General features: G+C 49.1%; 1 protein-coding gene across 7 annotated transcripts in view; it reads left to right on the forward strand.

Annotated features, from left to right (window-relative positions):
- Gtf2ird1 (GTF2I repeat domain containing 1) overlaps positions 1-26,962 on the forward strand; it is a 96,666-nt gene that overhangs the window by 22,499 nt on the left and 47,205 nt on the right. For 5 of the 7 annotated variants that reach the window (XM_028766016.1, XM_028766015.1, XM_028766017.1 and 2 more), the window contains exons 1-4: positions 16,755-16,877; positions 19,673-19,814; positions 23,630-23,785; positions 25,426-25,609. In XM_028766016.1, the coding sequence (XP_028621849.1) occupies positions 16,755-16,877; positions 19,673-19,814; positions 23,630-23,785; positions 25,426-25,609 (605 nt within the window). Of the gene's footprint in view, positions 1-16,748; positions 16,878-19,672; positions 19,815-23,629; positions 23,786-25,425; positions 25,610-26,962 lie in introns of those variants that run through there. The other 2 variants (XM_028766012.1, XM_028766018.1) reach the window with 1 other exon arrangement.

A 26,962-nucleotide genomic window follows, 5' to 3' on the forward strand; every position in this document is an offset into this window, starting at 1 on the left:
CTGCCTAGAATCCCCCAGTGAGGGGCTGGGGGCGTGGCTCAGTGGTACACACTGGCCTGTTAAGCATAGGTCCTGGATTTTATCTCCAGTATCAAAGGGAAAAATTTGCATTTGCAAATGATGTAAGAGTTATGCTCATGGGAGAGTCTGTGGAATCCTGGTGTGATGCAGGGTAAGGATACAGAGATTTGAGACATAGCCTGTCCCTGCTGGACCTTCATGGAGGTAGTTGGATGAGGGGCACATCTGGCCGAGCGTCAGGACACTGTGCAAGCATACTTAGCAGTGCCAAGAGATGGTTTTCTTTTTCCAAAAATTATTTATTTGCTTGAGTATTTTATTTTATTTGAGAGAGAATCTGACAGAGGTCAGACTCCAGGAGTTCATTCTCTTCTACCATGTGAGTCTTAGCAGGACTTGAACTCGGGTCATCAGGCTTGGTGGCAGGTGCCATTACTCACTGAGCCGTCTCTCTGGCCTCAGGCGTGGTTCTCTCTCCTCTTCTCCTCTTTTCCTTCTCCTGCTTCGTCTTTTGGACATAGGAGATGATGAAGTTCACACTGCCCTAGAGTTCGCTCTGTCACAGAGGATGGCCTTGAACTCCCGACCCCCCCTTTCTCTGCCTCTCAACTGCTGGCATTGCCAGCTTGCCGCAGCACACTTGGATAAAAAGTGTTTTTCTCAATTGGTTGAAAGTTTCTTTTCTCAATTTATTTACCATCGTGTCTAACTAAGAAGGGGCAATGTGAGCTGCTGTGACCTTGGCCATGTTTTTTCTGAGCCGGGCTGCACAAAAATGGGGCTAGCCGCTTGTGTTTGTGTGTGTGTGTGTGGGGCAGAGACCATCTTCTGTGCTTATTTTATTTTTTGTATGCTCATGTGTGTCGTGCATGCGTGTAGAGGCCAGAGGGCAACTTGTGAGAGTCGATCCCTTACATCAAATGGGCTTGGTGGTAGTTACCTTCACCCTCTGAGCCATCTCACTGGCCCCAGTTGGTTTTCCAAGGAAAAGTCTCTCTCACTGTAGAGCTAGCTTAGGCTGGTCTCGAACTCAGATTCTTCCACCTCCTGAGTGCTAGGATGATAAGTGAGTACTACCCGAGATCCTCTTTAGAAGGCACACGTCAGAGGGGGTGATCCTGTCTATCCAACCTGAGCTATTTCCCCGAAGATGAGGACTTCCTTGGGCTGGAGGGATATCGACGTCTCCAATCATTCTCCTAACGTGCTATGTGTGAACTCAGAAATCCTCGACTCAGACCTTGGGGAGACAGTAGGTGGGCCCCTCCACACCCAGATGTTGCCAGTGGGATGAATTTAGGCGGTGCCTGTGGCTGAGAATGCACTGTAAGTATTTTGGACTCATGTCTTAGTTGTGGTCCTCAGCTCTAGTCATGTGGCTGTCTTTATCTTGTACAACTGAAAGGCTAAGCTAGGTGTGGTGGTGCACACCTCTGATCCCAGCCCTTGGGCCACTGAGGCAGAAAGCACAGGAGTTCATGGGCAGTCTAGCAGACTGAGTAAGACCTCATCTCATCCCTGGCCATCCCATACTGGACGTGCCTGAAGCTAAGCAGGGTTAGACCTGGTTAATACTTGAATGGGAGACCCTATCATAAAGATATCTCTGAGTCGGCAGTAGTGGTCCATGCCTTTAATCTCAACTTTTGGGAGACAGAGACAGGAGGACCTTTGTGAGTATGAGGCCAGCCTGGTCTACAGAGCTAGTTCCAGGACAGCCAGGGCCACACAGAGAAACCTTGTTTCAAAAAACCATAACAATAACAACAAAAATATATACACACACTCATGTGTCTAAGAAGTCCAGAAGAGGGTGTCAGCTGCCATAGACCTGGAGGTACCAATGACTTTGAGTCACCCAGCATGGATTCTGAGAATTGAACTTGGACCCAGTGTAAGAACAACACATACACTCAACCTCCCTGTCATCTCTTTAGCCTCTTGCCTTTGTCTTTAAATATTTTTCTTTTGTATACATTTATTTTCCTCATATGAATATTTTCCCTGCATGTGAGTATTTCATGAGGGCCTAGTGCCGGAAGAAGCCAGAGGTGTGGGATGCCTTGGAAATGGAGATATATCGATGGTTCAGGTTCGTCATGCGGATGCTAAGACCTGAATCCCAGCTCTTCGCAAGAATGAGTACTCTAGTTGCTGAGCCATCTCTCTAAGCCCCCCTCACTTTGTTTTTAGAGCCGGACTATTACTAGGACCTGGGCTCACCAATCAGTCTATATTGGCTGCCCACTGAGCCTCAGAGACCGGCTTCTCTCTGCCTCCCTAATGCTGAGATAGGCAACCCCCCAAACCCAAGCCTTTTATGGGGGTCCTCTGGGTTGAACTCCAGTCTGTGTGCTCGTGTGGCGAACACTTTACCATCTAAACCATCTTCTCGTCCCCTCATAAAGTGTCTTAAATATGAGCTAAACAAGGGCCAGCAACACAGCTCGGTGGGTAAAGGTGCTTGCTGCCAGACCTGACGATCCCCCGGGACCGATCGTGAATGAGCTGAAAGTTGTCCTGTGACCTCCACAGGTGCACCGTGGTATGTTTGTGTGCACACACATAAATAAATGCAATAAAAGGAAACCAAAAGAAACCAAACAGGCTTGGTTCTGAAGAAAAAGAAGTGAGCTGAACACCAGCAGTCACCTCTCTCTGTTTCCCAGTGATGGACGCCATGTGACCAGCTGCCGCATGGTCCTGCTGCTGTGATGGACTGTATTCCTCCACACTATGTGTCCTAACTAACTCTTCCTCAATTAACTGATTAATTGGTTAATGAACTAACTATAGAAGCACGCTCTCACTGTGTAGCCCTGGCTGGCTTGGAACTGTATGTAGACCAGACTGGCCTTGAAATCAGGTCTACCTTCCTCCTCTTCCTGACTGCTGGGACTAGAGATGTTCGCCACCTCACCCAGCTTGTCTGGTATTTCATCAAAGCCAGATAAGTAAGATGTCTGAACCATTATGATGTAATCACTACCAGTGGGGAAACTTGCTACAGAGCAAGTCACACGTTAGCCTAAGATATACTAAGAGTTCCACCTAGCTTTGGCTATATAGCAGTTCACACATCACACACACACACACACACACACACACACACACACACACACACCCCTCTGATAGTCTGAATCTGAGGGAACTTCCAAAAGAAGTTTGATTCCATCAGACCTCTATCCGGCATTTACCATCTGAGCATATTGCTCATGTCTGTGCTGTGTGTCCATTGCAGAACCCAGTACACTGAAGTCCTCGCCACCTTGTCAAGGGCCGCTCACACCACAGGCTTTGGGCTCCCTGGTTAACAACCGGAAATTCGCTATGTGCATGATGAAATGCACCCGGAGACAAACTTGTGGTGCTGGGACTCAGACTCAGGACCTCACGGATACTAGGTAAATAGTCTACCACCAAGCTGTGTCTCTAACAACCTAGTTGATTATTTGAGACAGAGTCCCTCTCTGTAGCTCAGACTGATGCAGGACTTGCTGTGTAGCTGAGGACGACCTTGAATGGCTGTTTCTCCTGGCTCCACCCCAGTGATAGAAATTTAGGCCTGTGCTACCATGTCTGGTTTTTGTGTTCCTGAGGACAAAATCTGGGTTGCTGCACGTAGACCAACACTGTACTCACTGAGCCTACTCAGCCTGCCAGGCACTGCTTGGATATCCCCCTCAGGTAGCCAGGCACTGTGGGGGCACATACCTTTAATCCCAACATTGGGGAGGCAGAGACAGACTGTCAGAGAAATCCTGCCCCACCACCACACACACACACATATAAATAAACAAACAAATAATCCCCTCAGGCCATACAGCCTCGACTCAGGCCTGTGGACTGTAACATTCTCTCGCAGCTATGGGTAGAACAGATAGGGGGTTCTGGAATCCAGGGCCCTGGGCAATTCCTTCCCTGCTGGGCAGCTCTTAGGACAGGAAATGGGGACCGTGGGTTGCTGGGGGAAAACAACATTCTTCCCCCTCAGCCCGGATGGGAGACGCTGACTTTTGTTTGTTCTCTCAGGCTTCTTTTTGGAGAAACACAAGCATATGGTGGCGGCTGGTGCGGAGGCTGTGTTTGGGTGGCGTGCGTGCTTCTTCGCCTTTTGCGCTTGCCTTGTGAGTTTTCCTCCCCGAGTTGGCACCACCACCTGCTCCTCTGGTCCACAGGACAGTGATACAGAGTCAGAGAACCTTTCCTGGGTCCAGAAGATTCTAGATCTCTCTAGTGGCTCTTGTGGGGTTTCCAGTGGGGAAGAGAGTAAGGAGTTTAGTAGTAGACCCAGACCTGCGACTTGTGGGGTTCTCAGCCTCTGGGAGGGCTTGTGTGTCTGTCCTGGGGCCTGAGGACAAGCCTGAACAAGTCTGCTGAACAGTGTAGGAACCTGTCAGGATGGTCTTGAGGCTGCAGCAAGAAGCACAAGCCAGACCCTTGAGACCACAAGCATCTCAGATTTGAATTTCCTTGGATTTTGGAATATTCGTGTCTAATCTCGAAATACCTTGGGGACGGGACTCCAGTCTGAGCAAGAAATTGGTTCCTGTTACAACTGTACCTTATGCATGTAGCCTGAAGGTAATTTGATTTTTTTAAAATAAATTATTTTTATTATGTTTAATTATGTACATACGTATGTGTGGGTATGTGCACACGATCGTAGGGGCTTTGGTAAGCCAGGGGCTAACGAAGCTAGAGTTACAAGTGGTGAACCACCCAGTGTGAACTGGGAACTGAACTAGGGTCCTTTGGGGTCCTTTGGAAGAACAGTACCTGCTCTTAGTCACTGGTCTCTCTCCAGCCCTGTGATTTAAAAACAACTTCCCCCCCATTACATTTTCACTGGGTGAGGAGGGGCAGGCACGTGCCGTGGGCAGATTGCAGGAGGTGCTTCTTGCCTTCTGTCATGTGGGTTCCAAGGATTGAATTTAGGTTGGGAGACATGGTACCAGTTTCTTTACTTGCTGAGCCACCTTGCTGGTTGGTAATTGGGTTTTGTTTATTTGTCTATTTATTTATTTATTTATTGGGTTTTTTTGTTTTATTTTGTTTTGTTTTTGGTTTTTCTAGACAGGGTTTCTCTATAGCCTGGGCTGTCCTGGAACTCACTCTGTAGACCAGGCTAGCCTTGAACTCAGAAATCCGCCTGCCTCTGCCTCCCAAGCGCTAGGATTAAAGACGTGCGCCACCAACGCCCAGCTGGTAATTGGGTTTTATATTGTTTTATTTTATTATTTATATATTTATTTATTTATTTTTGGCATTTCTTAGACGGAGTCTTATGTAGCCCGTGCTGGCCTTGAGCACGCTATGTGTCTACGGCTGGTTTTGGACTGCGTGAATCTCTGTGCCTGTGTAGATGTGTGCAGAGTCCAGAGGTTTGTGTTAGGATGTCTTCTCCGGTGCTTCTCCTCCTTATTGTTTTGAGACAGGGTCTCTCACTGAACTTAGAGCTTGCTGGTTTTTTGCCAGTCTGGCTGGCCGGTGAGCCTCCTGGGATCTGCCTGTCTCTGCGTCTCAGAACTGGGATTATAGGTGCGTGCTTTTATGTGGATGCTGGGAATCCAAACTCAGGTGTTATATTTGCAGCCTGCAATTTCCTACTGAGCCATCTCCCTGGGCCCCCGGTTTTGAACTCTTGATCCTCCTAAGTGCTATGGTTACAGCAGTATGCCATTATACCCAGATGAGTCACTGGTTGTTGGTAGATATTTTTGAGACAGAAATCTTTTTTTTTTTTTAAATTTATTTTAAGATTTATTTATTTTATGTATATGAGTACACTGTAGCTGTCTTCAGAGACACTAGAAGAGGGCATCGGATCCCATTACAGATGGTTGTGAGCCACCATGTGGTTGCTGGGAATTGAACTCAGGACCTCTGGAAGAGCAGGCAGTGCTCTCAACCTCTGAGCCATCTCTCCAGCCCGAGACAGAAATCTTATATAGCAGGAGCTGTCCTTGAACTCCTGATTTTCCTGCTTCTACCTCCTAAATGCTGGATTATAGGCTAGCCCAACCGTGCCTAGCATTTTTAAAAATCTGTTTGCTTGTTTATTTAGAGCCAGAGTCTCCTTATCTAGCCATGGGTGGTCTAGAACTCTGTAGACCATGCTGACTTCAAGCTTAGGGTGATTTGCAAGTCTGACACCTTCTGAATGCTAAGTCCTGGAAGGTAATTTTGGATGACTCTTTACAATGGTACAAGAGGTCAGACTAGATTCCCTCCTGTGGCATTGTATCAGCTGGCACCCAGAGTTTTAGATTCTAGAGCATTTTGGATATCACATTTTCAGATTAGGGAGGCTCAACCTATAAACAAGGTGCCTCTAGACAAGGTGGAGGCAGGGCCCAGCTTCCTCGGAGGGGTCAGGAAGAATCACTCCTTGGCTCTGACCTTTGGTGGTGTTGGCATGCCTTTGGCTTGGAGCCATGTGTGTTAATCCATTCGATACTGTGGCAAAACACCCAGAGAAACTATTTAAACGGAGGAAAGGGTTATTTTGGCCCACCATTTTTAAGGTCTCACGGTCCGTGGTCGGCTGGCTCCTTTCGTTTGGATCTGAGACAAGGCAGAGAGCATAGCCCTGGAGCAGGAGGTGTGGGGATGGAGGAGTAGGAGAATGTTTGCCTTATGGCATCCATCCAGGAAGCCGAGAAGAGAGATGGAGAGGGAGAGGGGAAGGTGGGAGGAGAAAGTGGAAGGGAGGAAAGAAACAAGATACATCCATCAAAGTCCAAGCCCCAGTGACCCACTTCTCCCAACTAAGCCCCACCTCCTCCTCACCCTTTCCGCCTCGACCTCTCAGTGGGTCACCTATGTGGTACCCTCACGATCCCACCACTCTTCAGTAGCGCCGTCAGCTAGGGACCAAGCCTTCAACAGACAAGCTGTGGGGAGACAAAGTGCTGCTAGTCACACCACCATTCGGTACTTCAGGCTACCTCCCCCTTTTTTCTGAGAAAGGGTCTCACTGTGTAGCCCTATGTGGCTTGGAACTCACTGTGTAGACCAGGCTGGCCTCAAGATCACAGACCCATTCCTCCCCTCCCCTCAGCACTGTGATGAAAGGCAGGAGTTATCTAGCTTTGACCAAGCCTCATTTTCAAGCTACTTGATCTGTGTCAAGTCTCCTTGTAAGAATGTGGCCCATGGGGGAGGGAGGAGAGTTCCGCAGGCCTTTAATCCCAGCATTCGGAAGGCAGAGGCAGGTGGATTTCTGTGAGTTTGAGGTCAGCCTGGTCTATGGAGTTTCTTTGGGACAGCCAGGGCTGCACAAAGAAATCCTGTTTCAAAAAAAAAAAAAAAAAAAAAAAAAAAGGTAAATGCCTTTAATGCTAGAGTGAGTTCCAGGACAGCCAGGGCTACAAGGAAGCCCTGTCTCAAAAACAGAACAAAACAAAAATGTAACAAATGGGCAATTGCTGTAGTTAAATTGGTTGAATGCTCAGAAAGATCTCCTGGGTTCTATTCCCAGCATCACATAAAACAAGGTGTAGGTCTATAATCCCGATTCTCTGGAGGAGGAGGCAGGAGAATCAGGAATTCAAGGTCATGGTTTGATATGGGTTATAGCAACATGGTAGTCTTTGGCTACATAGTGAGTTATAGGGCAACCTGGGCTACATGAACAGTCTCAAAAAAGTTGCTCTTACTTGTTTTGGTTTGTTTGTTTTTGAGACAGAGTCTCTCTATGTAACCCTGGTTGTCCTGGAAACTCACTGTGTGACCAAGGTGGCCTCGAACACACAGAGATCTCTGTTTCTTCCTCCTGAGTGTTGGGATTAAAAGAATTGAGTGTCACCGTGCCTGGCTTACAAACAGTATTAGTGTCCTTGAGACATGTACTTGGGCTCAGTTGATCCAGAACTTGGGAAAGAATAGAAGACTCTGAGATCGCCTCTCCCTCCATTCTGCTGGCCAGCGCAGACTGAGCAGCGTGAGCCCTGGGGCCATCTGCCAAGGCTGTGCTTCCTTGGCACTGACTGTCTTGGCTTCGGGCCCCTTGGGTGTCTTCAATTCTGTGGCTCTGCCCCTGATCTCTGTGCAGTCCGTCAGTCTGCCTTGTTTTTTTCCAGATGGGATATACTTTGTATTTTCATTGTTCCACGTTTATTTGGTGTGTGTGTGTTTCTGTGTGTGTGTGTGTTGTGTGTGTGTGTGTGTGTGTGTGTGTGTGTGTGTGGCCTGCCCAGTCAGTCACATGCAGAAGCCCAGCAGGACATCCCGTGTCTTCCACCATTGCTTTCTTTGAGACAGAGCCAGAAGCAGATCGTATTGGCTAGGCTTGCTGGCCAGCGAGTGCTTGGGATCCGTCTCTTAATCTCCTAATGATGACATCATAGGCACACCCAGTCACACTCAGCTTAGGCACTGGGGATTTGAACTCAGCTCCTCATGCTTATGGAGTGGGTGGTATTACCCACTGAACCATCTCCTCAGCCCTTCGGGTTGCAGTGTGGGCCATGGGTAGCAATGAACTTCCTGCCTTTCTCAGGTGCTGGGATTAGAGACGTGCTCTCCCATGCCCAGTGTGTGTAGGCTGGGGTTCGAACCCAGAGCTTCATGGCGTTGGGAAAGCACTCTACCACCTGAGTCACATCTCTACTTTTTAAAAAGATTCTGACTCAAAGATGACCTTGAACTCTTAGCAGTCCCCTCAGCCTTCAGAGTGCTGTTGTTACAGGTTTACTGCCACCACAACCTGATTCCAAGGTGCAAAGGTTTTTGTTTTTAAAACTTGAGAGAGAGAGAGAGAGAGAGAGAGAGAGAGAGAGAGAGAGATTTATTGTATATATATGAGTACACTGCCGTTCTCTTCAGACACAGCAGAAGAGAGCATCTGACTCATTACAGATGGTTGTGAGCCACCATGTGGTTGCTGGGAATTGAACTCAGGACCTCTGGGAGAGCAGTCGGTGCTTTTAACCTCTGAGCCATCTCTCCAGCCCCCCCCCCTTTAGAACTTTTAGATGTATTAACATCATTTTTTTCTCCTCTTTCCAACCCCTCTCATGTCTCTTCTTCCAGCCTTCCAATTTACTTCCTCTCAAATTGGCCACCTTTCCTTGGGTTGTTATTGTTGCATACATAAACACATAATTAAAATCCATGGCTACGTTTTCTTTATTATCGTTACATACATATATAAACATATAAAGACATGCATGCAGTTTGCTAAGTCTGTTTAGTATTCCGTATATGTGTGTGATGTCGGGGATGACTGCTTGGTATTGGATGACCAGCTTGGGGGCTCATCCTTGGGACAGACTAGTTTTCTCTCTCAACAATCATTGATGACCCGTCGTCCTTTGGCTAGGATGGAGGTTGGCGAGATTTTCCTCTTTCAAGATGGCGTGTCTACTGGTGTGGTCATTGCTCGAGTCGTCTTGTTTAGGCAGCAGATCATTCAGGTAGCGTGGGCGTGGCTTCCCTGCCAATTCTAGGAGATGTGACTTCACAGCAGACTCCCCGGTCCTGGCTCTTACAGCCTTCTTCTGCCATGTTTCCTGAGCCTTGGGTGCAGGAGTTGTGTATCTGTTGGGGCTGAACAAGTCAGGGTCAGTCTATCTCTGCATTTTGACCAGTTGTGGTTTTCTGTAATGGTCTCCAACGTATTTTTTTAATGAAAAAAAAATTTCTGTGTATGTCTGTATCTGTGTCAATGGCGAATGTGCGTGATGTCTCTGAAGGCCAGAAGATGGGTGTTGGATGCCCTGGAGCTAAAGTTATAGGCAGTTGTAAACAGCTGGGTATGGAGGTCTTCTGTGAGCGTGGGGAAGCCCCGTAACTGCTGAACCATCTCTCTGGCAGTCCAAGTTGCACCTTTCTTTCTTTATTTTTAATTTTTTTTAATTTAAAGATTTACTTATTTATTTTATGCATATGAGTATACCACCATTGCACTCTTAAGACGCACCAGAAGAATGCACCAGACTTCATTACAGATGGTTGTGAGCCACCATGTGTTTGCTGGGAATTGAACTCGGGACCTCTGGAAGTGCAGTCGGTGCTCTTAACGGCTGAGCCATCTCTCCAGCTCCACGTGGTACCTTTCATCGGGAGCTCCAGGCAACGCTGCTCTGCCTACAGCCTGTGAGCCCCTGACTCCCGCTTGAACTTGAATCATTGTTAGTTCCTTAAGTGTTGAACACCTAGGAAAAGTCTTGCAGGGATTCAGGGCTGTGGGGATTCAGTCAACATCCGTGGCACAGCAGTTGGCCTCAAGGAGTTAAAGAAATCCATCAGCAAGCGTGTAAACAGGTCATTTCAGATCACAGTCGTTTCTGCAGAGAAAGTAGAAGAGCCGGACTTAGTACCTGGGAAGGGGAGGCAGGAAGATCAGGAGTTCAAGGTCATCCTGGGTTACATTCAATTGAGAGGCCAACCTGGGCTCACAAAAACCCATAGTAGCTGGGCACACTCAGGATGCAGAGACAGGCAAGTTTCTATGAATTCGAGGCCAGCCTGGTCTACAGAGAGAGTTCCAGGACTGCCAAGGCTACACAGATAAACCCTGTCTGGAAAAACAAACAAACAAAAGACAAACCCGTAGTAAAATAGAGCGGAAGATGGGGTCCTGAGAGTGAAGCTGAGCGTAGGCTTGCTGTGTCTGACAAGGCTATATCTGAGGGAGTGAATAAAGAGGTAGCAGGTGGCTCCCCTAGGCCCAGAGACAGCGCAGGAGAGAGGGCAGGTGAGCCCAGCTCCGGGCGAGCCCAGCTCCCACAGCGCCTGCCCTGGAGACAAATTGTGTTGGATTTCTTTGATAATATATATATATATATATATATATATATATATATATATATATATATACACACACACACACACACACACACACACACACACACACACTATGTGAGTGCACATGTGCTTGCAGTATCGCTGCATGTGTGTGGAGGCCAGAGGACAACGTGTGGGAGCCGGTTCCCTCTCCACCATGTTGGGTCCTGGGGATTCCACTCAGATTGTAAGGCTTTGTGTCAGGCACGTATGCCAACAAGGAGGCCATCTTACTGGTCCTGTCCTTGTGTCTTGAGATCCAGTCTCACTGTGTAGCTGGGGGTAACCTGCACCTCACAGTCCTCCTGCCTGAACCTCCCGAGTGCTAGGATTATGGGCGTAAGCCACCACACTGGTCTTTCACATCCCTTCTGGTGGCCTACCATACTTGTTTTGGACTGGGGCTTCTCTTCTACTGGTCTGGTCCCCTCCCCTCCCCTCCTCTCCTCTCCCCTCTTCTCCTCTCCTCTCCCCTCCTCTACCTTACCCTCCCTTGCCCTCCCCTCTCCTCCTCTCCTCTCCTGTCCTCTGGGCCCTTAATTTGCTTATCATACTTCTTGCTTCCTGTTTTTCATCCCTTAATGTTAAGTAAAAAGAAAAAAAATCAGAGGGCAATTTTACGGAGCTGGTTGTCTCTTGCCATGCAAATCTCATGTATCAAACTTGGCATTCCTGGTGGCAGGTGCCTTCACCTGCTGAGCCATCCTGCCAGCCCCGGTTTTCCCCTTACATTTGTGCTCCAAACCTATTTGGGCCTGAGGCTTCTTTTGGCTCCTATGTAAAGCAGGCCACTTCCCAAGTACCTCACCCAGACTATCCTGGAGACCGGAGGGTCCTGTAAGCCGAGCTAGCTGGATTTAGGATAGCCCCACAGCCCAGTTCCCTTCCGTCTCCTGGGTCTTCTGGCTTGGAGTCCCAGGTTCTCTCCTAAGTAGATTAGGACCTTGGCCAGGAGGAGTCAGAGCAGTCTGGAATGAGCTGGAGGTCAAGAGTGCCAGCTTCTGCTGCTTGCCTGGCCGTGATTTGATTTGGGTCTGGGCAGCTGGGAGGCTGGGACTGGCCCAAGGGCTCAGAGGAGTAGCTGGCTGTAGGGTTTGGCTGCACAGGAAGCCTCAGGCTCCCAGGTTCGTGGATGTCCTGGCTATGAGTGAGTACAATTTCCCAGCAGACCCTTCCCAGCATCCCACCGTGGTGACCTAGGGCCACAGGAAGGGGACTAAGCAGCCTCTTCTCAGAGCATCCTCACCGTGGACCCTCTCCCAGATCCTTGAGAGGTCTGACGTGTATTCGATGTTCTTAATGATACAGAGTTTTCTTTCGTCTTCTGAGACACTTTCACTGTAGAGCCCTGGCTGGTCTGGAACTTGTTATATAGCCCACGTTGGCCCTGAACTCAGAGATGTGCGTGCCACTTGCCTCCTGAGTGCTGGGATTAAAGGTGTGCACCATTACATCCAGTTGGTTTTTATTTTCGTTGTTATTTGTTTTGAGACAAGGTCTCATAGCCAGGTTGGCCTCACACTTACCATGTAGCCCATGATATCTTTGAATTCCCAATCACTGTGCCTCTATTTCCCAAATGCTTGGAATTATAGATGTGTGCACCTGGCTTGGCTTATTTATTGATAATTAATTTTTGTGATGCTGGGGATGAAATTCAGGACCTTGAACTTGCCAGGCAGATGGCTCTAGTGTAGAGCTATACTCCTAGACCCTCACTGGGGGATCCTAGGCAGGGGCTCTACCACTGAGCCACGCCCCCAGCCCCTCACTGGGGGATTCTAGGCAGGGGTTCTACCACTGAGCCACGCCCCCAGCCCCTCACTGGGGGATTCTAGGCAGGGGCTCTACCACTGAGCCACACCCCCAGCCCCTCACTGGGGAATTCTAGACAGGGGCTCTACCACTGAGCCACGCCCCCAGCCCCTCACTGGGGGATTCTAGGCAGGGGCTCTACCACCGAGCCACGCCCCCAGCCCCTCACTGGGGGATTCTAGGCAGATGCTCTACCACCGAGCCATGCCCCCAGCCCCTCACTGGGGATTCTAGGCAGGGGCTCTATCACTGAGCCACGCCCCCAGCCCCTCACTGGGGGATCCTAGGCAGGGGCTCTACCACTGAGCCACGCCCCCAGCCCCTCACTGAGGGATTCTAGGCAGGGGCTCTACCACTGAGCCACGCCCCAGCCCCTCACTGGGGGATTCTAGGCAGGTGTTCTACCACTGAGCCACGCCCCTAGCCTCTCACTGGGAGATTCTAGGCAGGGGCTCTACCACTGAGCCACGCCCCCAGCCCCTCACTGGGGGATCCTAGGCAGCTGCTCCATTGCTGGGCCACACTGTCAGCCCCTCACTGGAAGATGGTAGGCTAGTGGTCTTCCATTGAAACCATGCCTCTAGCTCCTCACTGAGGGATTCTAGGCATGTGGTCTGTGGCTGGGCCATACACACAGCCCTCTTTTTGAATCTTGTTGTTGGTAGAGATGGAATTTCACTAAGTTTCTCAGGATGGCTTGAACTTACTCTGTACTCAGGCTGTCCTAGAACCTGGATACTCCTGCTTTGCCCATCTGAGTAGCTAAGATAACAGGGTCCTGATAAAACCATTTTTCCCCTATATTTTTATTTATTTTGGTGGTGGTGGTGGTGGTGGTGTGTGTGTGTGTCTGTCTGTCTGTCTGTCTGTCTGTCCGCACGCATATACTACCACATGCCTGTGGAGGTCAGGGGACAACTTACAGGAGTCAATTCTCTCCTACCATTTGGGCCCTGGGGATCGAACTCGGGTCCTTAGCAAGCACCTTTATCCTCTGAGCCATTTCACTGGCCGTAAAACCAGTTTTTTCGTGTAGTCCAAGAGCAGATCTGAGCCTGTATGGGAACTTTAATCCAGCAACTTGGTTACTCTGGCAAGGGATCACATCCAAAGACCTAGGTCTATATGATCTGACCGGAATGCAGACACACCCTGGATTACAGTAAGATCTGGCTGGAATACCGACACACCCTTAGTATGTACCTTTAACCCCTAACCATGAAGGTAAGGTTAGTTTGTAGAAGGAAGCGGCCATGTTTGAAAGTAACGTCTAATTGAGGGGCAGACAAAGTAACATCAGGGAAAGATTTGACAGAATGAGAGAAAGATAGGACACGCCCCACCCTCTCGCATACAGCACAGGAAAGAGACTACTTAAGGCAGCGAGGTGTGCGTGTGGCAGTTTTGCTGGGAAGGGTGGCCGAGAGGACAGGCTAGACACAAGTGAAGACAGAACAAGCAAGAGCATGAGAAGGAGCCAGAAGATTAGAACAGATAGCAAAAGTATGAGGCCAGGCAGGGCAACTCAGGCAGAAGCTGAATTCAATCAGCTTGGAAAATTAGATTGTACAGAGGCTAGAAGCTTCCAGGCCATGGCTTCGGGATGCTTAGAACGGAGAAAGACCCACTCCGAGCTCAGCTCAAGCTGTGTCTTTGCGCAGCTTGAGAACAGGTTTCATCCCTTCCTCTGAGGAAATACAAGCAACATTTACAGAGCCAATACCGGGTCCAGAGCTGCTTTTCATTCTGTTTAATGATCTGGTGTTTTGTTGCTGAGGTGTCTTCTTAACCCCCATATGGTACCTTATGGCCCCTGCTGCTGTCTTGAGTTTCCCGGGACACTGCAGCCAGGTTTGGAGAGTGTCTGGGATTCTGTGCTTGGCCACAGAGGAACACCCAGCCCCCACTCATACACACACACACACACACACACACACACACCAGACAATGAGTTGGGCCCTGGGGGTCAGCCGTGGTGGACAGATACAGTTTGGTTCTTGAAGAGTTTACAGTCTAGTAGTCAGTTGTAGTGGCGGTAGACGTCCTCGGCTTGGTGCCTTTTAAGGCTGTGGGCATGGAGGCCCTGCCACCTGGCTGTTTGCTACCCCACCCAGTGAGTGCCTAGAATCCTTGTTGACAGGTGGCAGACAGGTGGCAAACAGGGTGTGGATCTACTGCTCTATGGCTGGGTGACACACCCAGCCAGGGGCCTTAGAGGGCCCTGGGGAACAAGCCCAGAGAGTGTCCTGCCTTTGTCCCTTACCTCCTTTTCTTAGGGTAGTGAGGGGCAGGTGCTCTCAGAGGCAGCAAGTGGGACCTCCTCACTCCCGTTTCTTGCGATAGCTCTGGAAGAACAGGCTTGTACGAGCCCCCAGCAATCAGCAACCTTGTCTTTGGATTTAGGCTTGAGCAAAGAAGCCTTTAAAGGAGGAACTTTGGGGAGCACAGTAGGTCAGTACAAAGTCCTTTCCTGGAGAATATCTAGTTTGAGGAAGTAGCCTGTGCCCCGTCGTGGCTGTCTGCACCTGCTCCAAGTCTATGGCCCACATCCAGGAAGCAGACTCAGGCTTCAGCAGTGGCCTTGATCTGGGAGCTTGTGACCAAGCCCAGAGGCGTGTACAGAGGTGACGGGGGCAATGCCCAGCTAAGCCATGGGTGAGGCAGTCAGGTGCCTTTCCCACAGGATTGGTTATAGGGATGGGGACACAGGCTGGTAATCTCAGTTCTTGACAGGCAGAAAGAGGAAGATCTAGAGTTCAGGCAGCTAGCTGGAACTGGAAAGTAAGGCCTTGTTCAAAACCTGTGGGCCGTAGACAGCCATGAGCAAGCGGTGTGAGCGGTAGAGGGCTGTTACCTGTGTTACGTTTGTGGAGGACACTGGCAGTTAGGACCCTACTGGGCTCATGACAGACTAGTATGGTATTGGGTTCACTTTTGTGATGGATTATATCCCTAGGCACTGTTCTTGGAGCATAACTCTCAGCTATGTTTCTGGTGTATGCCTTTTTGTGAAGTGACATGACCAAGTGTCTGTCCCAGGAAGGCACCCACAATAGATTGAAGAAAATTCTATTGGAGACTAGCTTGGTGAATGAGTGAATGGTTATTTGCTGAAGCATGGGTAATTATTGTTATGTGCTGTGAGGAGAAACCATGACCAAGACAACTTATAGAAAAACAAAACCCATTTAAGAGAGGTCTTGTTTGTGGTTTTAGAGGCTAGCTAGTCCATGGTCATCATTGGCAGGAAACAGACAGGCATGGCACTGGGAGAGTAGCTGAGAGCTTTATATCCATATCTATGGGTAGAAAGCAGAGAGAGACATACAGTCTGGCATGGGCTTTTGAAACATCAAAGCCCACCCCAGTGACACACTTCCTGTAGTAAGCCACACCCACTCCAACAAGACCACACCTCCTAATCCTTCTCAAACAGTTCTCCAACTGGGGATAAAACATTCAGACATGTGAGCCTGTGGGGGCTATTCTCATTCAAACCACCACAATGGGCGACAGATTACTTGTTGTAATGGTGGTGACTCAAAAGGCATTACCAAAGCCCACTTCATCATGGTTGATGTCACCCACAAGAAGTTGCATCTCTAGAAGTCTGTATGAGCTGCAGACAGCTCTACAGAAGAGTGTCCCGTATTCTTGCCCCATTCTCTTACACACAATTGCTCTGCATTTATAATCTTTGGGAGGGGCCTTGTGAATGTTACAACTTTCTGAGTTTCCAGAGCTTTGAGAGCTTCTCTGAGTTTCCTGGGTCTTGTAAGCTTCCTGAGCCTTATGAGTTTCCTGAGTTTCCTGAGTTGTATAAGTTGCTTTGTCCTTGAGTCTCAGGATCCTCTCTCTAGGAGGGAATGTTCCATTCAAATAGGAGGAAATAATTATACGTTATTCGTTTAGATACATGTAGGTTTCTGCAGTAGCTGCTGTCTCCCCGGCTGTGGAAGTTCAAATCTCTGCCATAACTTTGAGGCCCTTGATTAATGGGAAGGAAGGCCAGCTGGCATTCTGGTCCCACTTGTGAAGCCCAGGTGACCTTGGGAGCCAGGTCTGCCTACCCAATTATACCATGTGTCTACTACCCACTGTATCCTCTCTGTTCTCTCTAGGTGACCATGGCCTTGCTGGGGAAGCACTGTGACATCCCCACCAACGGCTGTGGGTCCGAGCGCTGGAACTCCACCTTCGCCCGCAAGGACGAGCTCATCAACAGTCTGGTGTCTGCCTTAGACTCCATGGTGAGTGTCTGGCCAGGCGGGAGAACGGAGAGGTTATGTCCATCAAAATCTCTTATCACTGGCGACTAGAGCGATAGCTCAAGTAGTAAAGTGCTTACCTTGCAGTCATGAGGACCTGAGTTCAATCCCCCAGAATCCAGATAAAAAAATCAGGCCTGGTAGCCCACACTTGTAATCCCAGCGTAAAGGAGGCCTGTCTAGCAAACTCAAGCCAGTAGGTGACCTTGCCTTTAACATAAATTGAGGAACAATAGCTAAGGTTATCCTTTGGCTTCTACACACATGCACACTTATGTATAGACACCAGGATATGCATACATAGATAGATAGATAGATAGATAGATAGATACATACATACATACATACATACATACATACATACATACATATGCCTGGAATCACAAGAGTTGGGAGGTTACAATATTAGAATCATGAGTTCGAGACCAGCCTAGGCTACAAAATAAACTCACTAATAAAATAAGTGTTTAGCATGAAGTAGGCTCTAGGCTTGAATCCTGGCACCACCCCCACACAAGCCTAAGCAGGGGCAAACAGAAGAGTACTCTACCTGGTATTCATTAGCATTTTAGGGTGATAAAGTGGAAACTCAGAGGGGGCCGCGTCTTGCTTGAGGTCACAAAGTGTGATCAAGTACACAGTTCCTGGTCTCAAGCATAGAGAGCCTCCTGTCTATATAGTTCTGAACCACACATATCCTGAACCTCACAGCCTGTCGGCGGTGGTGGGCATGACTGATGGCACTGATGGACCACGCCACCAGCAATTCTTTGCACCCTCAGCATTTTGAGTCAGACTCTCAAACCGTTAGGCCGTCCTGAAACTCATGGCATCCTCCCCAAGGTGCTCCTGTTTGCTTAAGGGTGCCATAAGAGGTGAGACTGTGGCCCAGAGAGGTTGACGAACTTGTCCTAGGATCACACAGCACAGAACTTCTTAAAATGCTAATTGGCACGAAGATCAGCTTTTATTTTATGTTATTTTATTTTTTGGGTTTTTTGAGAGAGGGTTTCTCTCTGTAGCTCTGGCTAACCTGGAATGCCCTCTGTAGACCAGGCTGGCCTCGAACTCGAGATCCACCTCCCTCTGCCACCCAGGAGCTGGGATTAAAGGGGTGTCACACCATACATGGCTCAAGACCAGCATTCATTCATTCATTCGCTCACTTATTTATATTTTATATGCACTAGTGTTTTGCCTGCATGTATGTCTGTGAGGGTGTTGAATCCTCTGGAACTGGTGTTCCAGACAGTTGTGAGCTGCCATGTGGGTACTGAGCATTCAACCTGGATCTAACCACTGAGCCATCTCAACAGCCCAAGTCCAGCATTTATTAAGTGCCAGCTGTGTGCTACTGGGTTTACAGACAGGATTTTGCTTTCGAGGGATTTATATACTGTAGTCCTGGTTATAACCAGGTAAGCCAATTTGATGTGGTCATTGAGAGTTCCATGTGTGTGGGTGCTGGTTTTGGGGGGTAGTGTTGTATGCATGCATGCAAAGGCCACAACTCCACCTCGGTTTCATTCTTCCGGTGCCATTCCCCCTGTTTGAAACAGGACCTTACTCTATAGTTTAGGCTGATCTGTAACTCACTGTGTAGCCCAGGCTGACCACAAACTCAAGGCAATCCTCCTACCTCAGCCTCCCCGAATGCTGAGATTACAGATGTGAACCATTTAAGCCTACACAGCACCTAGTACTTACCGGGTGTCTCTAAGTACTAACCAGGCCCACCCCAGCTTAGCTTCTGAGATAAGATGAGGCCAGACACATCCGAGGTGAGATACCTGTAGATCACCTTGTTTGAGTTTTGAGACAGGATCTCAGGATCTCACACTGGTTTGAACCCATCAAGTAGACCAGATTGACTGGTCAGAAAGCCCCATGGATTCTCCTGTGTCAGCCTCTCTAGTGCTGGGATTGCAAGCGTGTGCCACCATACCTGGCTGGTACACACACTGTGTGCGTGTGTGTGTGTGTGTGTGTGTATGAGAGAGAGAGAAAGAGAGAGACAGAGAGACAGAGACAGAGAGACAGACGCGTGTTTGCACCTTTGGCAGCACACAGCAATAACAGTCTAGAAAGGAGGCTCTCTATGCTTGGAGGGCCAGTGACTACTTGATCGTGCTGTATATGGAAGCCAGTCTCTTCTTCCATTGCTGTCTTCTGTACTGAGGCCGGTGTTTGCCTTGATCCCAGCCCTTACCTGGACTAGCCTTTAGCCAGCTTGCTCCCAGGATCTCCAGCTTACATGTCTCAGCTCTCACAGGAGAGCTGCCTCTGCTGCCCAGCGTTTATACAAGCACTGGACATCCAAACTCTGGTCATTACGCTTTGCCGAAAATGCTTTGTCCGCTAATAGCTCCTCAACCTCACTCCTAGCGCTTTCATGTGAGTGCTGGGAATTGAACTCAGGTCTTTGTGTTTGGAAGGCAAGCAATTTATCCACTGACCCATCTTGAGAGCCCTCCTTATAGAGATTCTTTTCCTGAAACCAGGATATTGAAATTCTACTGCCACTGTCTTGAGAAACAGGCTGCGTGGTGCATTTTTACAGTTTATGGAAGGCAGTCACTACCCTGTATCCCAGTGCAAAGAGACCAGAGTGGTCTACAAGGCGCATCTCACCAATAGCCTTGCCTCTGTAGCCAGGGCTGGCCTCAAATGCTTAATCCTCCTGTCTTAGCCTCCCAAGTGCTGGATTACAGGCGGATACTGCTAGGCTGGGTTGTAGGCTGGTCTGGAGTTAGCTCACCCCCACCCTTTCCCCACAGTGCTCTGCGCTCTCCAAGCTGAACACGGAGGTGGCCTGCGTGGCGGTACACAATGAGAGTGTCTTCGTGATGGGTACCGAGAAGGGAAGGATGTTCTTGAACACTCGGAAGGAACTACAGTCAGACTTCCTCAGGTTCTGCCGTGAGTACCCTGTATTCTCGATGACTAGGGCCGTGTTCTTCCTAAAGGACAAGGGTCCTGGCCCATTCCCGTTCCCCCTGCTTTGTCCAGTCTAAAGATACAAGGTTGTTCCACATGGAACCTGTTAAGACTCTCCAGCAACTGTCACTGAGCCTCATAACTACCCAACATCTGTGTGCCCATTTTCAGAGGGAAACACTGAGACCCAGCGCAGACACTCAATTCTACAATTCTACTCTATTTTTCAATGGTACTAGGATCAAACCTGTATCCTTATGACTATGAAGCAAGCGCACTGGTACTGAACTACACCCGCAGCTATTGCTCTACTTAGTTTTGATTTTTGTTCTCTTTTTGTTTTGCTTTGAAGTTATATTCTGTTTATATAGACAGGTTCGTGCTGTGGCATGAATACAGACATCAGGAGACTTGCTACAGTCAGTTTTCTGCCACTAGGAATTGAACTCAGGTCTTCAGGCTTGGCTGCAAGCTTCTTTCTCTGTTGAGCCATCTCGCTGACCCCTTGTTGTTTTAAGTCAGGTTCTCCTGTAGCCCAGGCTGGCCTTGAACTCCTGGTCCTCTTGGCTCCACTTTCCCATGAGGGAAAAGCACTCACCACACCACCTGTTCTGCTGTATTGGGTGCTGGGGCAGAACTCAGGACTTCGTGCATACTAGGCAGGCATTCTGTAAAGTGAGCCACATTCCCAGCCTCAACTCTACCTTCTGACTGAGAGTACATTTGAGGATAGGGACCAGCCACAGTTGTTCAGCTAAGATATTTAGCATGCCATATGAGTGACTCGTACTTGTAAAGTCACATTAGCCTTGTAGGGTGACATGTTGTTGTTGATTTTGGCCAGAAAGTGCTCAGTACACATGGGCTGTAGGTTGAACAGCTCTGAGTCAGACATAGAGTGCCTGCCGAGGGTCATCCAGTATGGTGGCTCTCAGACATACAGTACCTGCCTAGAATCGCTCAGTATGGTGGCCCAGCAGTAGAGGGCTTTACTTAGCATTCCCGAAGCCCTAGGTTCCATCCCCAAAACTGAACAGCACTTCATGCTTGGCTATTGGCCTGAAACCTCATTCCCTTTCCCAGCGGGTCACAAAAATGTCACCCACAGTGTGCAGAGTGAGAAACTGAGTCACAATGGGCATATTATCCTAACTCAGAGACTCAGTGCAACATTGAAGGTGTGTGTATTAGTCAGGGTTCCTAGAGGAACAGGATTTATAGGGAAAAAATTATTACATATATATGTCTGCAATATACATTTTTTATATATATGTAATAATTTTTTTTTTTTAGGTTTATTAGAGTGGCTTACAGGTTGTGATCCAGCTAGTTCAACAAATGGCTGTCCACCAACAGACGGTCCAAGAATCCAGTAGTTGTTCGTTTCATGAGGCTGGAGGTCTCAGTTGGTTTTCAGTATACACTGGAATCCGGAAGAAGTAGGCTCTAATACCGGTGAAGGAGTGGCTTGCTAGCAAGCCTGGGAGGGAGCAAGCAGGCAAAGAGCCAGCTAGATTTCTTCTTCCGTGTCCTTTATATTGGCTGCCAACTGAAGGTGTGGTGCAGATTAAAGGCCGGCTCTGCCCACCTCAAAAGATGTGGATTAAAGGTTTATCTTTCCACCTCAAAGATTAGAAGTGGCGAGTCTTCCCACTTCAAATGATTTAATTAAGAAAAAAAATCCCTCAGGCTGGAGAGATGGCTCATCGGTTAAGAGCACTGACAGCTCTTCCAGAGGTCCTGAGTTCAATTCCCAGCAACCACACAGTGGCTCACAACCATCTGTACTGGGATCCAATGCCCTACTTCTGTTTTTTTTGTTTGTTTTTTGTTTTTGTTTGTTTTGTTTTTGTTTTTGTTTTTGAGACAGGGTTTCTCTGTGTAGTTCTGGCTGTCCTGGAACTCAATCAGTAGACCAGGCTGGCCTCGAACTCAGAAATCCACCTGCCTCTGCCTCCCAAATGCTGGGATTAAGGGCGTGCACCACCCCTGCCTGGCTTGATGGCCTACTTCTGGTGTGTGTCTGAGGACAGCCATGATGTACTCACATACATAAAATAAATAAATATGTCTTTAAAAAAAAGAAAGAACCACCTTCTTCACAGGTGTGCCTTGTCATGTGGGTTTTAGTTAATTCCAGATTTACTCAGTTTGACAACTGTCTTAGTTGGGGTTTCTGTTGCTGTGTGAAGACACACCATGACCAAAGCAATTCTTATACAAGAAAACACTGAATTCGGCTGGCTCGCAGGTTCAGAGGTTCAGTCCATTATCATCACGGCACACAGACGTGGTGCTGGAGAAGTAGCTGAAAGTTCTAAATCTTGATCCGCAGGCAGCAGGAAAAGAGAGTCTGGGCTTAATGTGGGCTTTTGAAACCTTGAAGTCCACCCCTACTGACACAGTGACACACTTCCTCCCACAAGGCCACACCTCCTGATCATTTCAAGTAGTGCCACTCCCTAGCGATGAGCAAGCATTCAAATATAAGAGCATATGGGTATCATTCTTATTCAAACCACCCCAACAAACAGGAAAAGCCCCCACAGTGTGCGTAGTCCAAAGTCAGGACTCCAGTTCTCAGATCCTTGCTTCTTCAAAGTCAAGGAGATAGATCTTGGGGTGGGGTTGGGGGGATGCCAGGGGTCCCCATGGAACGCCCAGGGACTAGCCATTGATGGTTTTATTGGTAGTTTTCATGGTTTCCTGAGCCTTATCCCTAGGATTAGCCATCCCAGGCACTGCAAGTATAGTTAGTGGGTATGTAGGTGGATCATATAGATGCTTCCCAGACTGTAGTCTCTAAGACTAGGCTCTGGTAGTAGGTGTGGCAGGGTCCTGTAGCCCTCCCTCCCCCTACCAAGCCTCCCGGGGAACAGTGTACCTTGTTTTCCACAGCCAAAAAGTCACTATTTACAGCACTCAGAATTTAGATATTTTATTTAAGGCTTGGAAGGTTTCCAAGAAGAGCTAGCTCCAAGCTGGAAGGGGCCACTAGGCCCTTTCATCCTGCTCATCCCGTTCCCTGTTCTGATGTAGCTTCAATAACGCCTGTAATCCTAAACTTGGGAAGTAGAGGCAAGGCCAGCCCCTGTCTACATAGACTCTGTCTCAAAAAAAAAAAAAAACACAAAAAACCAATATTTCATAAGGACATGCTAACATCTCCCCCAACTGGGGGTTGAGGGTACCCTGGGAAACTAGGAGGTGTGGGTAGGATTTATTTTGGCTGATGATTCCTGATTGCAGTCTTACTGTTTCAGAGAAGTTCTGGCAACTAGTCACATCACATCCAGAGTCAAGAGCAGGGAGACTGTTTGCTCTTATGTTTCATATAGCTTAGAATCTCATTTCCTAGGGAATGGTGCTGCCCATGATGGGCTGGGTAGGTTAACCATTAAGACAATGCCCCACTTATATGCCCATAGGCCAATTGATGTAGAACAGTGGTTCTCAACCTTCCTAAAGCTGAGACCCTATAATAGTTCCAGATGCTGTGGTGACCCCCAGCCATAAAATTACTTTGCTGCTCCATAACTGTCATTTTGCCATTGTTGTGAATAATAAATATCTGTGTTTTCTGATGGTCTTAGGGCAACCCCTGTGAACCCATTCACCCATCCTCAAAGGGAGGGAAGGGTCGAGACCCACCGGTTGAGAAACACTGATGTGGATAATTCATTGGAGAGTGACCTTTTGAGATTGTGGCAAATTCACATTTAAAGCTGACTATTATAAGTGCTCAGATGTGCACCTGCTTGACACCAACCTAAGGCCCATGTGCTCTTGTCGCACAGGGGGACCCCTATGGAACGATCCAGAAGCAGGACACCCTAAAAAGGTGCTGCGCTGTGAAGGTGGTGGCCGGAGCATCCCGCGGTCCTCTCTGGAGCAGTGCTCGGATGTGTACCTGCTGCAGAAGATGGTAGAGGAAGTGTTTGATGTTCTTTATAGTAAGATCCTTCCTCATTCCATTCCGGAAACGGGTGGGTGGGAGACCAGCCTACCCACACCTGCCTTGTCTACTTCAGTCCCATCCAGCTCTGCCCACCCACCTTACCCAAGCCCCACCCATCAGCCCGGCCACCCAAACCTTACCCACCTCATTCACCACACTACACTCTGCTTAGCTCCACCCACCTCACCTCAACCAAACTCTACCCTGTTTAGCCCCACCCACCGGAGCCTAACCACACTCTACCCTGTTTAGCTCCACCCACCTCATCCTAATCACATTCTACCCTGCTTAGCCCAACCTACTTTAGTTCTGCTTGGCCCCACCCACCTCAGCCCTGCCCTCATCCTGCCCAACTCAATCCATCCTGCCTATCCCTGCCCACTGGTGTCAGCCCCTCCTCCTTGCCAGCCCCACCATGTCTAGCCTTGCCCCGTGAGAGCATCCCAGGCCCTTCTAGCGTAACCACACCCATCTTGACCCAGCCTCATCCAGCCACCCTTCCATCCTACCCTCACCTGCTCTGCCGGTCTCAGTCCAGCCCGAACTGATGTAGCTCCTCCTACCCCAGCTCTGCCCTGCCCACCTCTGCTCAGCGCCTATTCATCCACCTCGGCCCAGGCCTTCCCTGCCAAAGCCAATTTAGCCCCACCTGCCTCTCCCCAGCTCCAGCCAAATCAGCCTATTCCTGTCTGGCCATGCCCTACCTAGCTCAACCCCGCAGCCTCGCCCACCTCAGCCCCGCACTGCCACGGCAGTCCGCACCCAGCGTAGCCCCACCCACCTGCCCAGTTGTGTGCAGCTGTGCCTCATCCAGCCACACCCCACAATGCTTAGCCCCACCTGCCCACCCCTCCCACCCTCACTGCCATTCCCCTCCGCTGTGTCCCACCCACCTTAGTCCAACCAGCCTCAGCCCAGCCATAGTTCTAATCCACCTCCTTGCTCTGCTCGTCCCAACCCAGCCCTGCCTAGCCTTGCTGTACCCACTTTAGCCCTGCCCTGCCCAGTGCAGTCCAGTCTACACCGATCCACTATCCTTCAGCTATGCCCTGCGGCATTCAGCCTACCCAAGCCCAGCTTACCCCTGCCCTACCCAGGTCTGCCCGCCCTTCCCCCACCCAGCCCAAGCCTAACCCTACTCACTTCTGCCCAGCTCCTGCACTGTGGGTACCCCTTACCCCCCAAGCCAAACAAGAACCCCAAGACATGGCTTTCCCTGTTGTATCCCTTTTCCAGGCCCCAACTCCCCGGCATAAGTGTCCCTATCTAGTTACCTGTCTTTGACAGCCAGCCACATCTTACTATCTCCTATATGCTGCCTCCTGGTTATTCTGGAACCATCCCTATCTTCCCAAAAGATAAGCCTGGGGTTAAAGTTGAGCCTGGTGTATCACCTGTGAAGTTCGGTCTACCAGCCCGGCCTCTGGGCCTTCCTGTCTCCTCCCTCCAGCCCTCAGATGTACACAGTGGGGCTCTATCTACAGGCTGGTGTCGTTCATTCTATAGCGTGTGTGTCCGCAGAAACGAGGGACCCAGAGCCCCTCTCCAAAGGGGAGTCACCTCACATTGCCTGGCTCCCGATGTGCCTAGCCAAGCCCCAGCCAGTACTGAGCCTCACTGTTCACTCTCTGACAGGTGAGGCTATGGGCAGGGCCACCGTGGTACCTTTGCCCTATGAGAGGCTGCTCAGGGAGCCGGGGCTACTGGCGGTGCAGGGGCTGCCCGAGGGCCTGGCCTTCCGGAGGCCAGCAGAGTATGACCCCAAGGCACTCATGGCCATTTTGGAGCACAGTCACCGAATTCGGTTTAAGCTCAGGAGGTGAGTAAGCCCTGTCCTGGTTTCATTTCCTTTTGCTGTGTTAAAAATACCATGACAAAAGCCCATTAAGGGAGAAAAGGTTTATTTGGCTCACAGTCCTAGGTTACAATCCATCACTGTAGGGAGGTCAAGTCAACAGGAATTTGAAACAGCTGCACACATTACAAGTAGCCAACAGCAATTGAATTCAGGCATGTATACCCGTCCTCAGCTTGCTTTCTCTATTCTTAGGCAATTCAGAATCCCTAGCCTAGGGAATCATGACACCCACAGTGGGCTGGGCTTCCCCATCTTACTGTAACCAAGACAGTCTTCCTACAGACATAACCACAGGCTAACCTAATATAAATCTCTCTCTGAGACTCTCTTCTCGTGTGATTTTAGCTAATATTAAGTTGACAATTGAAACGTGGGGTATGGTGGTGCGTGCCTTCACCTCAGCTCTTCGGAAGGAGAGGCAGGTAGAACTCTGAGTTTGAGGCCACCCTGGCAGATTCCAGGCCAGCAAGAGCTATGTAGTGAGACTGTCTCTCAAAAAACAAAAGATGGACAAACCTGTCTCACTTCATAGCCAGCCAGAGGGCAGAAAGCTGGAGACACCCTGAGGGGACCCTTTTGGGAAAGCATTGGGTCTAATGAAGGAAATAAGGATACAGCCCAGTCATGCGCTGTGATCTGAGTCAGAGGCTGACTAAAATTTTTCCAAGGGATCAATGTGTCAGTGCCCAGAAGAATTCTGGCTTAGGGGTTGAGTCACACATAAGGGTTTGTAGGGTCAGGGACACATGATGTATAGAATTGAGATTATCACACAAGATTGCATGTCTATAATCCCAGCACTTTGGGGAAGTAGAGGTAAGGAGACCAGGACTTCAGGGTCATCTGCAATTGCATAGTTAGGGTTTCATTGCTGTGAAGAGACACCAAGACCAAGGCAATTCTTAAAAAGGACAACAGGTTCAGAGGTTCAGTCCATTATCATCATGTTGAGAAACATGGCAATATCCAGGCAGTCATGGTGTTCTAGAAGGAACTGAGTGTTCTACATGTTGATTCCAAAGCATCCAGAAGGAGACTCTCTTCTGCACTGGGCAGAGCTTGACCGCTAGGACACCTCAGAGTCCACCTACATAAGAACACACTTCCTCCAACAAGGCCGTACCTTCTTCTAGTGCCTTCTTTTCCCATGCGTCACCACATTCCACTCCCTGACTCCATAGGCTTGTTCTAACATGTAAGTCCATGGGGGCCATACCAAGCCACAGCATAATATAAAATGCATTTACTCCAACTTCAAAAGTTCCCATAGTCTATCACAATCTCAACAATGTTTAAAAGTTCAAAGTCTCTTCT

This window comes from Grammomys surdaster, unplaced genomic scaffold (genome assembly GCF_004785775.1).
Source record: "Grammomys surdaster isolate TR1022 unplaced genomic scaffold, NIH_TR_1.0 166, whole genome shotgun sequence".
Classification (NCBI taxonomy): domain Eukaryota; kingdom Metazoa; phylum Chordata; class Mammalia; order Rodentia; family Muridae; genus Grammomys; species Grammomys surdaster.